At 42.0% G+C, this 16,700-nt stretch overlaps 1 protein-coding gene across 9 annotated transcripts in view; it reads right to left on the bottom strand.

Annotated features, from left to right (window-relative positions):
- The window catches only part of AKAP6 (A-kinase anchoring protein 6), a 427,955-nt gene that overhangs the window by 304,457 nt on the left and 106,798 nt on the right, over window positions 1-16,700 (bottom strand). For 4 of the 9 annotated variants that reach the window (XR_255087.5, XM_005285317.5, XM_065595445.1 and 1 more), the window contains exon 1: window positions 4,817-5,054. The exons of 4 other annotated variants lie outside the window; for them this stretch is intronic. Coding sequence is in view for 3 of the 5 variants with exons in the window: in XM_005285317.5 (XP_005285374.2) it covers window positions 4,817-4,890 (74 nt within the window). In the remaining 2 variants the exon portion in view is untranslated. Of the gene's footprint in view, window positions 1-4,816; window positions 5,055-11,474; window positions 11,634-16,700 lie in introns of those variants that run through there. One more of the 9 variants, XM_005285321.5, reaches the window with a different exon arrangement.

Raw genomic sequence — 16,700 nt, 5'->3', positions numbered from 1 at the left:
ACATGCAGATGGAGTACCAAAGTACAATCTATAACAATCATCCAATCCATTTCCTCTCCAACCCTAACGATGTGGTAGAGTTTTGGTAGGCAGTCAGGCCAGAAAACATAACATCTATGCTATTTTGCTTCTATCTCCCACTCTACCACTATTTCACTAAGCCACATTCTGTGTAATCATCAGCCATGCATACATCTGAATTTGCAGCTGCCTCTAGCTTTGTAAATGTTTAATTAGGTTGATTTTAAAACAGATGATAAAATCAGGGAGAGAGAGAACCAAAAGAAGATTCTCAGAGCTCTGAGTTACAGTACAACTTTTAATTCAAATTCCCTTTCACTCTAGGGTTACCATATCTCATAAATAAAAAAAGAGGACCCTCCACGGGCCATGGCCCCGCCCATTTCCCCACCCCTAGCCCCGCCCCAACTCCGCCCCTTCCCCCACCCTAACTCCGCCCCCTCCTCCCTCCCACTCCCAGCCAGGGGGAAAGGGCTGCCCCAGTGCTACCAGCTTCACGGTTTGCCGGGCAGCCCCCAGACCCTGCGCCCCCAGCCGGCGCTTCCCCAGCGCAGCTGGAGCCTGGGAGGGAAAGCGCCCAGCCGGGGGCGCAGGGTCTGGAGGCTGCCCAGCAAACCGTGAAGCCGGTAGCGCTCGGGCTTTGGGCAGCCCCTATGCCTCCGGACCCTGCGCCCCCAGCCGGGCACTTCCCCTCCGGGGCTCCGGCGGCTCTGCGTAACTTACACTGTATAAGTTACACAGAGTCGAAGAGGAGCAGAGCCCCCGCAGCTGGAGGCTCTGCTCCTCTTAGGCTCTAAGATCCGGGCTGCCCCAGCGCTACCGGCTTCGGGCAGCCCCCGTGCCTCCGGACCCTGCGTCGCCGGAGCCCGGGAGGGGAAGTGCCCGGCTGGGGGCGCAGGGTCCGGAGGCAAGGGGGCTGCCCGAAGCCGGTAGCTCTCGGGCAGCCCGGTTCTTAAACAGAGCCTCCAGCGGCTGCGGCTCTGTGTAACTGACACTGTGTCAGTTACACACAGCCCCTGCGCTGGAGGCTTTTCTCCTCTTTGGCTCTGTGTAACTGACACAGTGTCAGTTACACAGAGCCCCGGGGGCTGGAGGCTCCAGCCGCCCCCGCTCTGTTTAAGAGCCGGGCTGCCCAAGCGCTACCGGCTTCGGGCAGCCCCCGTGCCTCCAGATCCTGCGCCCCCAGCCGGGCACTTCCCGTCCCGGGCTCCGGCGGCGCAGGGTCTCCAGGCACGGGGCTGCCCGAAGCCGGTAGCTCTGGGGCAGCCCGGCTCTTAAACAGAGCCTCCAGCGGCTGGGGCTCTGTGTAACTGACACTGTGTCAGTTACACACAGCCCCGGCGGCTGGAGGCTCCAGCCGCCCCCGCTCTATTTAGGAGCCGGGCTGCCCGAGCGCTACCAGCTTCGGGCAGCCCCCGTGCCTCCAGACCCTGCGCCGCCGGAGCCCGGGAGGGGAAGTGCCCGGCTGGGGGCGCAGGGTCTCCAGGCACGGGGCTGCCCGAAGCCGGTAGCTCTGGGGCAGCCCGGCTCTTAAACAGAGCGGGGGCGGCTGGAGCCTCCAGCGCAGGGGCTGTGTGTAACTGACACAGTGTCAGTTACACAGAGCCGCAGCCGCTGGAGGCTCTGTTTAAGAGCCGGGCTGCCCGAGCGCTACCAGCTTCGGGCAGCCCCCCTGCCTCCAGACCCTGTGCCCCCAGCCGGGCACTTCCCCTCCCGGGCTCCGGCGGCGCAGGGTCTGGAGGCACGGGGCTGCCCGAAGCCGGTAGCGTTCAGGCAGCCCAGCTCTTAAACAGAGCCGCCATTTTCCCGGACATGTTCGGCTTTTTGGCAATTCCCCCCGGACGGGAGTTTGGCTGCCGAAAAGCCGGACATGTCCGGGAAAAAGAGGACGTATGGTAACCCTATTTCACTCATTCAGAAATTAAATCATACGTATTTTAGCAGCATTGCAGCAAGATTGTATGAAAATAGTTACAAATATATCCTCAAAATGCTGATCACTTTTCAAATCCATCTCTGTTCTTTACACAATTTTCAGATTAAACACTCAAAGTGCATTTTGTTAGACAAATCTTTCCATTTGTAAAGTTCTAACTCTAATGTATACTGTATCAGAATAGACTGTTTTTAATAGACAACACAACTTTGTTATTTTAAGCACTCTCTCAATGTTATTTCCTCCTGACCAGTGAAATTTTGATGGTGCCCAGAGTTTCCATTTCTCTAAGTTTATCATTACCAAATAAGCATGCCTTCTAGCCAAATTAGTTACTCCTCCTTCATTAAATGATGCAGGTGCACAGGAAATTCAGCATAGGCCTAATGGCTGTTCCACATGTTCCAACTAGTTCTCCATGCAGACTCTGGAAGGCTTTTTATTATTATTATTATTATTGTGGTTCATCTCCAGTAATGGCACTAGAGCAACAATCAAAAAAATTAAAGCATGATTCCACTGAAGCAAACAAAAGCTAAACCATGCTGCATGCAGAGTGCACCTCCAGCTGCAAGGAGAGAGTTTGTAATCAGCAGCCTTTAGGAACTCACTGACCTGCTTTTTGTCCCCATACACTTGACCCTGCAGTCTGGCTTCTCCAGCATTATAGCAGACAGCACCATTATTCTAGTGGTGTTAAAGTCCATCAAATCCTTTTCTTTCCACAAATTTTTACAAGTACATATTTTACAGATTTCTTACAAACATAACATACCATGGATTCTCATTAACAAGGCCTGGGGATGCTCTCTCTTTCTAAAAGCTCACAATGCTTGAAAGGAGACACTGTTGCAGACAGAAATTACTGAAGCTGAACACTAGTACACGTGATTCATTATATTGTTTCTTGGCAGATCAAAATGCATCACAATCCATCTATACAGCCACAAAAGAAAGCTGAAAGGATCTCTTACTCTCTCTCAGAGAATTGGCATCAAAATAATGTACTCACTGCACTGTTATCCTTAATATCAATCTAGGACCAGTAAACTCCACTGTAAGTATGACCTTGATTCACATGTGTGTATTTGATTTGAAAAGAAACTCTTGAAGTTCTTGCTGAAGAACAGTGTTGTTACTTAGCTCTATTGGCGTCATACCAAATAATAACCACCGAAGTGTCTCCAGTCACAGTAAAAAAAAACTTTGCAAATCAAGATGTTTTAAGCAATTTGAGAACAAGAACACCTGCCAGAATCAGAATTGCTATCAAAAGTAGTTCCATTTTTTGGTATGCTAAGCACTTACCGTCAAGGTCAGGAAGTTTTTGTGTTCCTAAGCAACTTCATAACTGGATAGTTGGCACAGTAGTGCATTAACAGGATATCATGAATGATTGAAGCCAATCAAAGCTAAATAAAAGCATTCTTGTTTCTCAGCTGGGAAGTTGCCTTTTCCAATTCAGAGTTCTATTTGGTGATAGTTTTAGTTCCAATATCCTGCTAATGTTGTAGTCAATATATATTACATCTGATCCAAAATATTTCACATGCTGGAAAAAGGCCCAGCTAGAAAAATGAAGAGTGCACCATATAAAGCTGTGATAGCTACTGTATAAAACCATTTGTGGGGGGAAAGATTTAAATGATTATGCTAAACAATATATTTGGGGCTAAATTTCCCTTTTTTCACTCTGACTCCCTTGATAGGGCACAGAATCCGATTAACAGGAACTCCTGAACTGAAGTAAGCAGTGTGTCTTGGTTAACTTTAAATGACAATCTTTCCTAATGGTTATTTTCAGAGATATCAAAGCACTAAATGGCTGAACTGTTCTTTTCCCAATTCAACTTTTTAGTTTAAAACCTGGGACTTAAAACATTTTCTTTTTAGCCACAGGAAAACAGTAAGACTTAATCTAAAATTGCATGAAAGAAGTTGAGAGAAAACTTGTTATAAATTCAACTTTATCTTTTGAACTCCATACTTTTGAAATATAAGATGACCAGTTTACCAATTAAAGTAATTTACAGCTGTGGGAGTTTAGACCAAAATTTTCAAACCTTGATGCCTGAGGGTGGGAACCTAGATATGCAATATGATTTTCAGAGTTGCTGTCACTGGGTGCTAACCAGATTTTCAAATGTTGGCCTTAGACTTTATTTTGTTGCTTACTGACTTTACTGTGGCAGGCACAAATGGAGACTGAAGGGAAAATAATAAGTACAATATGAAAATGAAATGCATTCTCTAGTTTATACCAAGATCTCCTATCATACAAAATTTCCTTGTGCAAGAAGGTGAGAAGAAGATATATATTTCTTCCTAAACAGGGAATCTGTCAATCACACATCTATAGCATCCAAGAATTTCAGAGTTCATTATAAACATTGAGAGCCCAGTGTAGCGTTTCTTGTGCACCCATAACACAATGCACTCAGTGATAGTTCTGGGTGTGCAAGCAATCCAGGACTGGGTTCTAAACAGTGTCATGGTACCCCCCCGAACTGAGTCTTACTATGCCCAAGACAGATGAGTCAGCATCTTAAGTATGATTTTTGGCTAATATGTTTGTACAAAAAACCCCACAACAAATACAAATCAAAGCACCAGTGTCGCTTTTGATTTCAGAGCTAAACTTCCTGAGTCCATTAAAAGGATGCAATAATTATAAGCCACAGGTTGTAGCTATTGGCTAGAATTATTTCTAGTGGGGGAAAAAATGCAGCAACAGATTAAATGATTTTGAAAGAATCATTCTGCACTATGATTACTCTTGTGTGTGTGTGTGTGTGTGTGCGCACACATGCACACATATCCCTTTACTAAGTGCATTAAGTCTAACAGATGGCTGATTACCTTCCACAATCACATAGGCAATCCCCCTTTCTCCTGGTTTTCCACTCAGACACTGACGCTTTCATGCAAAGCATAGAATTTGCGTGTCAGCCATAATATAGTTCAATCAATCATCAAAAGTCTTCTCTCACTCATTCTGCCCTCCGATTATTCAGATTCTCCTTGTTTATAAGATGCAACCCAAATTCACTCAGCCAGCCATCAGATCATCCATGTTTTCCTGCAACACAGCTGGCTCCTGTCAAACAAAGATTCATTAAGTATTTTAAGTCATACAGTGGTCCAAGCATTGATCAATGGTGCAGACACTGGGTTGAGTGAATGTTAATGAGCTCTAATTTTTTTCTCACTGTCACATTGTTAAAATCAGCTGCAAGCATTATACAGCCACCTATCTGTCAGGAAAACAATTCATTTTCTTCTCCACAGTGGTCAAAAAAAAAGGCTGAAAGTAATTCATTAAATAACTATGCCTGGTTGCTGACTTTGAAATCTAATGATGCAAATTTCAGCAACAAACAGAATTAACTAGTTCAGTGCTGTTTGTTTTAATATCCAGCCAATGTGTTTATCCCACACCAAACTGTCTCCTACATCTTCCTAGCATCAAAAGCCCCAACTAGCCTCTATGCAAATGTTAAAACCTCCACCTTTCCCCTGACAAACTCTACAGTAGATATGTTTCAATACCAAATTCTGCAGCACACAGAAAATTAAAAATTTAGAAGCAGTGTGAAATAAATTGAATTTTTTCTTTTTAAAAAACAGATTAGACAGAATAACTGAACTGAAGAGAAGGGCCAAAATTTTAAATTCGGCCTTAATTTAATTTCGGTCACTCCATTTTGTGCCTGCAATTTAATAGATTTGTTGATTTTAAACAGATTTTAATGCCAGAAGGAACTAATACAATTATCTAGTCTGACCTCCTGCATAACATAGGCCAAAGAATTACATCCAGTAATTCCAGTATCAAGCAGGAACAATGATGTTAATTACACTTGGAATTTTCAAAACCACTAAAAATTGGCCTCACTTGGCTTCCATTAAATCCCCCAGGACTTTAAGGGGAGCAAAGTCAAGCCAATGTTGAGTACAATGTTGTGAAAATCTCACCCTAGATGTTAAGTACCGGATTATGCCTGCAAATCAGGTATTAAGAAACCTGAAATGACCTGCCATGCATTTTGACATCTGCAATCTCCTGTTGTTGCTTGTGGAACATGAAAAGTTTATACTCACAAAGCAAATAATCGCTTATTCTCACTAGACTAAACAAGAAATTAATTGAGTAAATCTGGGTAAGTCCAGGTTCTAGTGCAATCAGAAAACATCAGTTTAGGGCCATGATATCCACAGACTTCCACTGTTACTCTTTGTCACAACTTGGGCCAGTCCCCCTCTCTGCATGGTCATCAACCTGTTGTAAGTGATCTTAATTCCTGGATCCCACATGCTTCTAAACACCCCTGGATCTGGGAAGTGACTGGTCATGTTCCTATCTCTGGGTCTCTGAGGCCCACTTCCAGGTACAGATCTCATGTCTGCACCCTTCCTTAGGGCATCCAGACTGTAGAGCCCCATATCCAATACCCTGAAACCGGCAGCCTCAGCCTTCTCAAGCTCTCAACTGCTTAGACAAGTTGCCCCAGAGTTCACCTGCCTGTGAAAGCTGTGGTTTCTTGATTAACTCTTTCAGGGACAAGTTGGCAGGGAAGCAAAGACAACAGGCTTCGAACAAAAGTTTCTTTACAACAGTCATTTTACTCTTAAAGAACGCACACTCAAGAGTTACGGATCTTTGAAAAATAACACAGTCCTGAATGCAGCACCCAGAGTCTGATCTCACCTTCCCACAACCCTGTCAGCTCTGGGTTTGGACAGCATCCTTAGGCTAGGCCACCCTAAGCCTGGAGTTCTTAAATGTTGCCGTGATTTGGCCCTTTGCTTACAGAAGCATCCATCTCTTAGAACTGTATCTCTTCCCTTTTTGCCTATGTGCTTTCAGGTGAGGAAGTTCCAGGCTTCAGCTCTCCCAGTCAACTTCTGTGCAGTGTGTCATTCAAACTCAATGGCCCTATTGGTAGAAGACCCATTGTTCACGTAGGAAATAGTTGTTCAATGTTGATAGCTTTAGATTGCTCTGTGCCAGCTTCTCAGACACACTCATTCAAGAAGGTGACAAGCTCCCACTACAAATGCTCTAATCCGGGGTCGGCAACCTAATTTAAGGTTTCGTGTGCCAGTAATACATTTTAATGTTTTTAGAAGGTCTCTTTCTAGAAGTCTATAATATATAACTAAACTATTGTTGTATGTAAAGTAAATAAGGTTTTTAAAATGTTTAAGAAGCTCCATTTAAAATTAAATTAAAATGCCTCCCGGACCGGTGGCCAGGACCCAGGCAGTGTGAGTGCCACTGAAAATCAGCTCGCATGCCATAGGTTGCCTACCCCTGCTCTAATTCATAATGGAGGTTACAGCACAATGCAAGTGTTACTCTCCAAAATGGAGGTTACAGTAGAAGCTGGGAGCCTTGAAACAAAATTGCCTTCACAAAACAAGATGTAGTTCACAGTTTGCCCTGGCTAGACCCCTATTGGTCACACTGTTCACATAGACCTACTTTATCCTGTCATTTCCTTTCCACACAGGCATTTCCCTGCCATCCTTCCCATCTTCCTAGGCCCTGCTCACTCACTCCCTTGCTTCTAGGACTGGGTGATCTGCTCCATGGCTGAGGACCTACATAGGGAATGGGAACTGAATACTGCAGGACATTTATAGTGCAAAGTGGAGTCTTAAACTTACCAGTGCAAATCCACCCCCCTTCATTCTATCCCAAAATCACTATGTCACAGTGGTCTGGTTGAAATAAGGTTGGTGATCTAAGTATTGGCCCACCTCACTAAAGTCATCATTTCAATAGTTAGCACCCTTATTGGCAATTTCAGCAGGGGCCAAGGATTGAACAGACCATTTGCTCCTAGACAAGTATTGATGAACATAAGCAGGGCAGTATGAGCCATGCTTGCACTTCCAGTGCCCAAATTGTATTGGTAGTTCCACAGATCAATAGGCATTCAAACCTCCCGGGGGTCTCAAACCAGCATCTTTCACCAGCACCAAGTTCGCTTAAAATTAAAAAGAAAAAAAAATAGTTTTTGTCTTATATTAACTGGAATAATCCTAGAAAAGAGTAACTCAGGAAGAGGTAACATTTATTTCCCCTCCACCCCCGATGAGAAAAGTTTGCACAGTATCAGATTTTGCCAGTGCCTATCAAACCCATGTGGGGAAGGGAACATGCAACTCCTCATGTTGCCACCAGCTCAAGAAATCTCAACTCTTCTTTATGTGGGACCTAAATACTATGTGGTACAATGCAGCCGTGCATGAAATAGTACATTAAATATATACACTCAAATTCATATCATTTTACACTCCCACTTGGGGAAAGGCAAGGAGAAAAACCAGAAATTGAGACCATTAATTAGCTCTCAACAGATTTAAGAATAATTTCTACTCTAAAGTATATATTCACATTGAAGAAAGATTTGAAATAACAGTGTTCACAGGAAGCTGGACCGGTTGATTTTAGTAACTATTTTTCCTACCCATGTTTCTCTCAACGGAGACTCCTCCTGCTCACCTTGCTCTATAGAGAAGAGTAAGTGAAAGACAACATGGAGAGAAGAGATTAATTTTAAAATGGGCTTACAAAAATTAGTGGCTTCACATTATCCAAGCAGTACATCAGCATCCTTTAACATCTACCTTGAGGCATTTGTTGTCCTAATTTCAACTCCCAAGTGTTGGCAATACTTAAATGTATAGTGGCATGTTGCATTTGTTCCCCCCTCACCCCCGGTCTAAGCCATATAGGATCTTCTTGCACAAGTGGCCGGTATCAGTATGTAAACTGCAATCACAGCTTGATTTCCACTTGCCAGCTACCAAGTACAGAAACAAATAATCAGGTGGTGGAAATTCCAAAATAAAGGTTGTCCTACTGGCAGAAGGTGGCCTCCTGGGTTCCAAAACCTTCTCTAATGGAAAAGGATAAAAAGCTTTTCAGTTTGGAAGGTGATAAAATCAGGTTTCAGTTCAGAGGTATCACAGACACCTGTAGTTATATTTCAAACTGGATTTGCAAATCTGTAATTTGTACAGATGCAGCAAAAATTGGTTCATAATATGAGGGGGTTTTAAAAAGTCAAATTATAAACTGTATGAGGTTAATGGGAATCCTGCACAGGACTTCCAAGAAATGTAATTCCCACCAACATAACACAGGGCCAAAATAAACCGAGGAGATGTAAGAGACATTTTCAACATCTGTGATGCTAAGATCATACTATGCCCTCAGAACCCTCCTTCAAAGTAACCTGTGCTCATGATATAAAGATGAGCAGATAATGTTCTATAGTGGTTATAGTCAGGGAGTGGGCATATGGTCTTCTTGGTTCTCTCCCACTTAGCCTGTCAGCAGCAATGTCATATCAAGCAAGTCACACGCCTTCTGTGCCTGTTTTCTTATCTTTAAAGTGGGAACAATAAAACATGTCTACTTCACAGGGGTGTTGTGAAACTTAAGTAATGTTTATAGAGTGCTTTGAGATCCTCAGATGAAAGGTGCTACAGAAAGAAAAAGTAATAATATTGCTCCTTATCGTTTTCTGGGATGCATTAATGATGAAGATAAGTATACAAAAGGTTCTAGAACGTTTTACAGCTATTTTAGTTGTACGTTAGGTCATGTCTAAATGAGCGGTTAGTGCACAGCAAGCTGGTGTGTAAATCGACAGTGTTCCAGGCTGCCAAACACTAACTGTCCGTGGGTCCCTGCTGCTGGTCACTAAAGTTTCCCTACACTGTGCACTAGGGAACTTTTACGGTACAGCAGCTGGGTCCATTGAAACAGTTAGTTCACAGTGTGCTAGAGCGCTGTGCACAAACTTTAAACAAGCCATTCGTCATAGTTTCAGGGCACTTACACCTGTGGACCACCAAGGCCACCTGCTTTAGGCTTCCAGCTCCAGGCCATCATCTCTTTGGCACAGAGACTTGAGTCTCATTCCTCCAGATAGGGGATTTTAAAGCTGCCCAGCTCCTTTCCTTATACTGTGCTATCCCTAGCAAGCCATACTGCCTTAAAAGACCAGGGCTGTGCTTTTCTTTCTCTATGAAAGCTGACTAGTGTATCACCCACAGTTATAAGTTACCACTTAGCTCTTTCTAAGCAAACATATTTATTTTAAGGTAAAAGCATTACAGAGAAAACCTATTAAAACAATACAAGAACATATGCTAAAAAGCTTACCAGAGATCACCCCCAATCCAGCGTAGGGCTCTGGTGGATATCTGTCACCAATTTGAAGGGGCCTGAGCTCATTATCACCAGCCTATCAACAGAAAGACTAAGGGGAAAAGCTGTGGCAGCAGCTTTGTAAAAAACACCATAAGGGTAAAACTGGGATGATGGCTTCACAGACTCACACCTTTGATTTCCTGTTTTATTGTCTCATCCACACCACAGAAAGTCCAGACTTCATAATTTACCATCTAAAAAAGTGAATGTCAGACAATAAGTCAGAAAGCTGGAGGCTCCACAGTCACAGATGAGACATTTTCTTAATATCTTTTCTTTGCTATCAAGAATAACGCATTCCTGCTGCAGAACAAGGAAACAATTAGCTATTTGCAACTGTCTGTAAAAGCAATTTGTTCACAGTTGCTATCAATCAGAACTTCCTTTTGAGAAAAATACAGCTACCAGCTTTAAAATATTCCGCCTACCTTTAATCATGCAAGACCTAGTTTTCAAAGACTCACATAACAAGGTGATTTACACAAGATATGTGTGTGTATGAATATATATGCTTTTGCATGCATTTCCTCCCCTACATGCACATGCAATTGGAAGAATGCATGTGTTCTGGTGCAGCACCAGCTACGTCTGTAATGACAAGATTTGTGATGCATGTGTAAGCTCTAGAGCTAGAAGGCTTAGAGGGATGGAAAACTTAAATCCCACTAAAGAAAAGAATGGAAAAGTTAGCACTGGCCAGCAACATTCGCTTGGCAAATATGCAAATGATGCTTGCTAGAGCTAGGTTTCCCTCTTTGCTTTAGGGAAGCAAAACATTCCAGCAAGTTTCACTTAAAATGTTTTGTTGTTTTAGCTGGAATTTGTCTACATTCTGATTGTGTAAGTGATAACAGATTGTTACTGTACTCATACCAGGACACAGGAATTGTGTAAGACATGCCCTGAAGTAGGTGGGTTACCCTGGCTTAACAGGTGTTGGACTTTGGTTTGGGAATAGGATTCAATTTCAATAAGGAGTGGGCTCTGCACTAGAGACCACGAGCTTTATCCCAGAGAGCAGGTATAACCCACTGGTGAGTATGTGTTACAAGATCCTCTCTGTGCCAGTCCACAAAGGATAGGGAGTGGTCACAGCCCCCAGCTACAGGACCTTGGCTCAAACTATCAGCTCATACTTTTAGCTCTGGAGGGCCTCAGGGTACTGGCCATGAGTGTGGCCATCACACAGGTGCTCTGTCCAAAGTCCTGTTCTGCTATTGGCTCCCACCTGGAGATTCTGAATTCTGCAGGACTGGACCAGACCAGCAGTAGTAGCACAGATCTTACTTGGCAAGTGGGGATCATGCTGAGCTGACTTCACAGTACTCCAACCGGCAGTGGGACAAAGCTGAGCTTCACCACGGGGCTCTACCAGACCGCCAGCAGCAGAACAGATATCACAGAAGTGAACCAGACAGTTGCCCATTGGAGTAAGACCTGGGGGGAAGGAAGTGAATGTCTCTGGACTGGAGCAGACAACGAGAGAAGAGACAACCCATGGTGCTCCCTCATCACTTTTCCAATATGAGGAGGGGTGGATGGTAAGGTCCCGGCAATGGATTTGCTGAAGGGACCTGGATGGTAAAAGAGGAGGAGCTGGTAAAAGCCCCCCTCAGGTAATTACAGAATAAACATGGGGTTACATGCACTGTACACTTTTATCTGCTGGGTAGTCCCAGACATCTAATAATAAAGTTATGGCTTGATCATAGAATATCAGGGTTAGAAGAGACCAGAGGAGGTCATCTAATCCAACCCCCTGCTCAAAGCAGAATCAATCCCCAGACAGATTTTTGCCCCAGAACTCTAAATGCCCCCCTCAAGTATTGAACTCACAACCCTGGGTTTAGCAGGCCAATGCTCAAACCACTGAACTATCCCTCCCCTCAATGTCAATGTCAATGTCTCCTGCCCTTCTTTCGGTATAGCCAGACAATAACTTTGGTCATGTAAGTAGTCCCACTGAATTCATTTGAAATTGTCTTGTGCTTCATATATATGCCTCAATGGCCATTATGACAAAAATATTGCATTTGAAATGCAGATTATTAAACATATTATGTATATATAGCACTCTGCTTGGTCTGGAAATTAGGCAAGAAATTCCAAAACACTCTCTCACCTCATTTCCAGTTCTTTCTAGGTCATGAAAGAGCATTTCTATCCTTATATTTACTTTCTTTTCCAAACAAAGCAAAAAAATTCAGAGGAACATAAAAATGATACAGACAAACGTTTCCAAAAGACCAAATAAAGGTTCATACGTGGGTTGTGGGGTTTGTTTTTGTTTTTGGTAATTCCTTCTCTCCTTATGTATAATATTACAAACCAATATCAAATGATGTCATTTTGTTTTAAGTGCCCAACTTTAAAACTTAATGATGTTGGGCTTGTTTCCAAGAGTGCCTATAGCTTCCATAGGAGTGGCTCCCTGGATTAAGCCTTTAATAATTTTACAAATTAACATACTGATTATATGTAGGGTTGAATTACATAAACATGACCATTCTGAAGAGACAACATATGTTAAAATAATATTTATAGGTTCTCATTTTTTCCATATTCCAACAAATTGACATGCTTGAAGCTGGGAATAATCATACACTCAGGGTGCAAAAAGAAAATCTCTTAGGCAGACTGATAATTCATTAAATTAAATTATAACATTCGTAAGTATATATTTTCCAAATGGCTAATGGGTGCTAATTAAGCTTAATTTGGAAAAGTCATAGAAACTAAAATTATCAAAAGAAAACACAGAATGGTGGGATGGGGTATCAAGTAGGACTGGTCAATTTTTTTCCATCAAAACTGTTTTTCCAATAGAAATCCCCTCCCCGCCAAAAGTGTCCGCTTTCTGGGGAAATTTTCAATTTTTCATCAAAAGCCTGAATGTTCCCCCCCCAAAAATAAAATATTTTGATTCTGAAATGCTGCCACTAGACTCATGGGAGTTGTAGTTCAATTGTTTCATACTTTCATTCTCCTCTGTTGGACAGACTACCTCCCATGATGTAATACCTCTCCTCACCAAGAGTGGAGGCAGTGGGTGCATCATGGGAGATGTAATTTTACCAGGAAGCCTGGTCTAGAGAGTAGAATAGGGGCATGAGGAAACAAATACAACTCCCACAATGCACTATGGTAGCATTTTAGAATCCAAATATACTGGGTTTCAGCTGACATATTTAGGATTTGGATTTGTTGTGTAAAACTCAATTTCCCATGGATGTTTAATTTTCTAAGTTTTCCAAGGAACCCCTCCCCCATACACATTTTCTGATTAGCTGTAGTATAACAGCTTTATTAGCCTGTGTTTGGGATGGTAACATTACTCCTAAATAGTGTAGCCATAAGTGAGTCATGCAGGTCATCCCAAACAAGTGTTGAAAAAACACATTTATATCACACCCTCATGTTTTTTATGTATGCAGGCCCCATATGCTCTGTGATTCTAAGACAAGATCTGTCCTTGGAGAATTTTCCTCCAGAATCCAAGCTCTCAAATTAAAAACAAAAAAACAAAAAACAAAAACCCTTGTTCTTATAGTTACTAAGAAAACCTTCCAAATGCCTAGTGAGTGTAAACTGATACAATGATGTATGACTGAGTATGCAAACAAGCTGAAAAAATAGCTCCAAGAGCTTTGACCTGCCCTATTCATCTCGAGTAGATATTAACTTACAAATCTAATGATGCGGACACTGAAATTAGCATAGTTAACACTCTTTCACTGCTGATCGTTTAACATCCAGTTACCAGGCTTCATTCTGCTCTCCCAACAGTGTAACGCTTCTGTAATTACATTCATTTCAATAAAAATGGAATCAGATCCACTGTGTTTATCTTAAAGCCAATCGGCCTTCTAAATCTCCTCAGTTGACAAAAAGCCCCAACTATCTACACTCCTCACAAAAGCCAAAATATCCTTCTTCCTCCAATAACCTCTATAAAACAGACATGTGCTTTCTATTCAAAATTCTGCATGGATTATAGTTAAAAATTTAGATGCAGTATGAATTTAATTCAATAAAATATATTAAACAGAAGATACTATAGTGATCTTATTCATTTTTATCTTTAATTCAATAAAATTTAAATATTTTAATTTACCTAAAGCTGCTGCAAAATGCCTTTTTCAGTGAAATTCTACAGCATACTTAGGAGTGTGGTGCAGAATTTAGCTTCAGATTGCATCCAACTACCTATGGACTTTGTATGTCACATTTTACAGCAACACTTTTTGAAGAATTTTTAAGTCTTCATTACTAACAATTTTATTATCTCTTTACCTACAAAACCAGATATTCATAGTACTGGGAGTTCTCTAAAAGAGTTCCGAGGAGAGAATATATGCACCAAATACAATTTCTACTCCTGAGGGAATTCTGCACCAAAATATTAAAAATTTTGCACCAAAAAAAAAATCTGTGCACAATATTGCAAAATTCTGCATATTTTATTTGTCAAAATAAAGCAATATAATCACACTGGTTTCAATTATTTTGGTAATTTATTGAAACTACAATACAATGGATGGATAATCGGAATGGGGAGCATTGGAGGAAATCCCCAAACTTCCTTTGTCTAACAGTAATGTAGCTAGGTTTGACCCTTATTTCTAGTTCTTAGTCAACAAATATATGCAGTCATATGCTCAGTGTTACATCATAGGCAACCGAAGATCAAGTGAGGGCTCGGGCATCAAACTCACAATTTATATTGGCTAGTGACCATCTCCAGAAAGGTAACAAAGAGTTCATGGAGCACATTTTGATTGGAATTTTTTTCAGTCCAAAAAATTAGGCCAGTTCTAATCACTAAAGCACCATAAGCATTTATAAGACCATCCTGTCCTTTACACCACTCTAGCAATGTAAAGGAGCTTTAAAACTTTTATACCTGTTTTATACTCCTTGGGGAATTCACAAAGACAATGGGAACAATTCACTAAGCAGACAGGCTGCTACATTCTGCTCTGCCTGAGGAGACAGAGCCTGCCCCACACCTACCTCCTCAGAAATGCCCCAAAGCTCTGCACCTCTATGCCAATTGTGCCATAATAGCGAAGACGGACAGAGTATCTCTCTCTCACAAATGTACCATAGCCCAGTCCCTGCCATGGTGATTTACATCTCTACTATCAGAGGGGTAGCCGTGTTAGTCTGAATCTGTAAAAAGCAACAGAGGGTCCTGTGGCACCTGCCTCTGGAAATTTCCATTACTTGCATCTGAAGAAGGGAGGTTCTTACCCACGAAAGCTTATGCTCCCAATACTTCTGTTAGTCTTAAAGGTGCCACAGGACCCTCTGTTGCTTTTTACATCTCTACTAGATGCTCTGGGCACCTGAACGGACGTGCTTGAGCTGCTGGGGAGGAGGGCATGACTTCTTTTGTGGCTTCCCTTTGCTTCCCCATCAGAAGTCATTTTTCTGTGGGGAAGAAATCTGTGGGGGACAAGAATTCTGCACATGTGCAGTGATGCAGAATCCCCCCAGGAGTAAATAATTTCAGATACCTCTAAAAAGTTATCTAAAATAGCATTTCCTTGGATAGTTTAATGTTGTGATCTGAAGGTTTGATATCTCAGGACCTTTCACAACTGGAAGCAAGTTCTGTGTATCCCCTGAAAAGCTAGGAATCTCTACTGCAGTAGCATAAACCTCCCATTTCTAGGGTTCTGAGATGGCAGACTTTAAGGGTGGAATTTTCTAAAAGCACTCAACATTGGTCTAACTCTGCTCCCACTGGAGTCAACAGTAAATCTCCCATTGATTTCAACGGGAGTAGAAATCGGCTAACAGAGTATCTTTGAAAATCATATCCTAAATCCATCTTAGGCCCAAGGTTTAGTATCTGTCATTCTGTACTTCCAATAACTACATTTGTGGAAAAGCAACAATTTATAGAGCTTTTAAAATTATGACTGTTTGAAGCTACTCAGAGATGTAGAAAGTAGTATTTGTGGAAATAGATCAGTAGGCAGAGTGCAGGTGAAGCAGTCATACATACATGATAAATGTAATTTGTTGCATGACTACCATCACAGATGCCATGAAGGCCCTTAAACTTACCAACTGTCTTAAGTAACAAAATATGTGCACTTGACATCAATCTTTCCATTATTCATAATAGTTCCTATAGTAATTCTAGGTAAGTTCAAGGAAATACTAAACACATTGAGGCATTTATCTTAGGGAAAACTGACACATTAAGGTCCATCACTATATGTGGGATATTAAGGCAGATACTAATTTCTAGTTAGATATCTATATTCCTGCTCCTTCTGGTTCAGAACCAAAGTGATACTTCTCTATCAGATATAATTATGATAATTGCTTAAACAAGAATAACACAAGGTGGGTAGAACTGATCTGCATTCACTGCAGTACTGCACATGATGTGAAGATAAACCAGAGAGATTTGTACAACTCTGGAGTTTTCTTCAGTCAGTCTCATCATTTAGCCAATCTATGAGGTGTGAAATTGATTCAGATTTGTTTTTTCACTTC

Source organism: Chrysemys picta, chromosome 4 (genome assembly GCF_011386835.1).
Source record: "Chrysemys picta bellii isolate R12L10 chromosome 4, ASM1138683v2, whole genome shotgun sequence".
NCBI classification, from domain to species: Eukaryota; Metazoa; Chordata; order Testudines; family Emydidae; genus Chrysemys; species Chrysemys picta.
The sequence above is the reverse complement of the archived record's forward strand: the minus strand, read 5'-3'. Positions and strand labels throughout refer to the sequence as shown.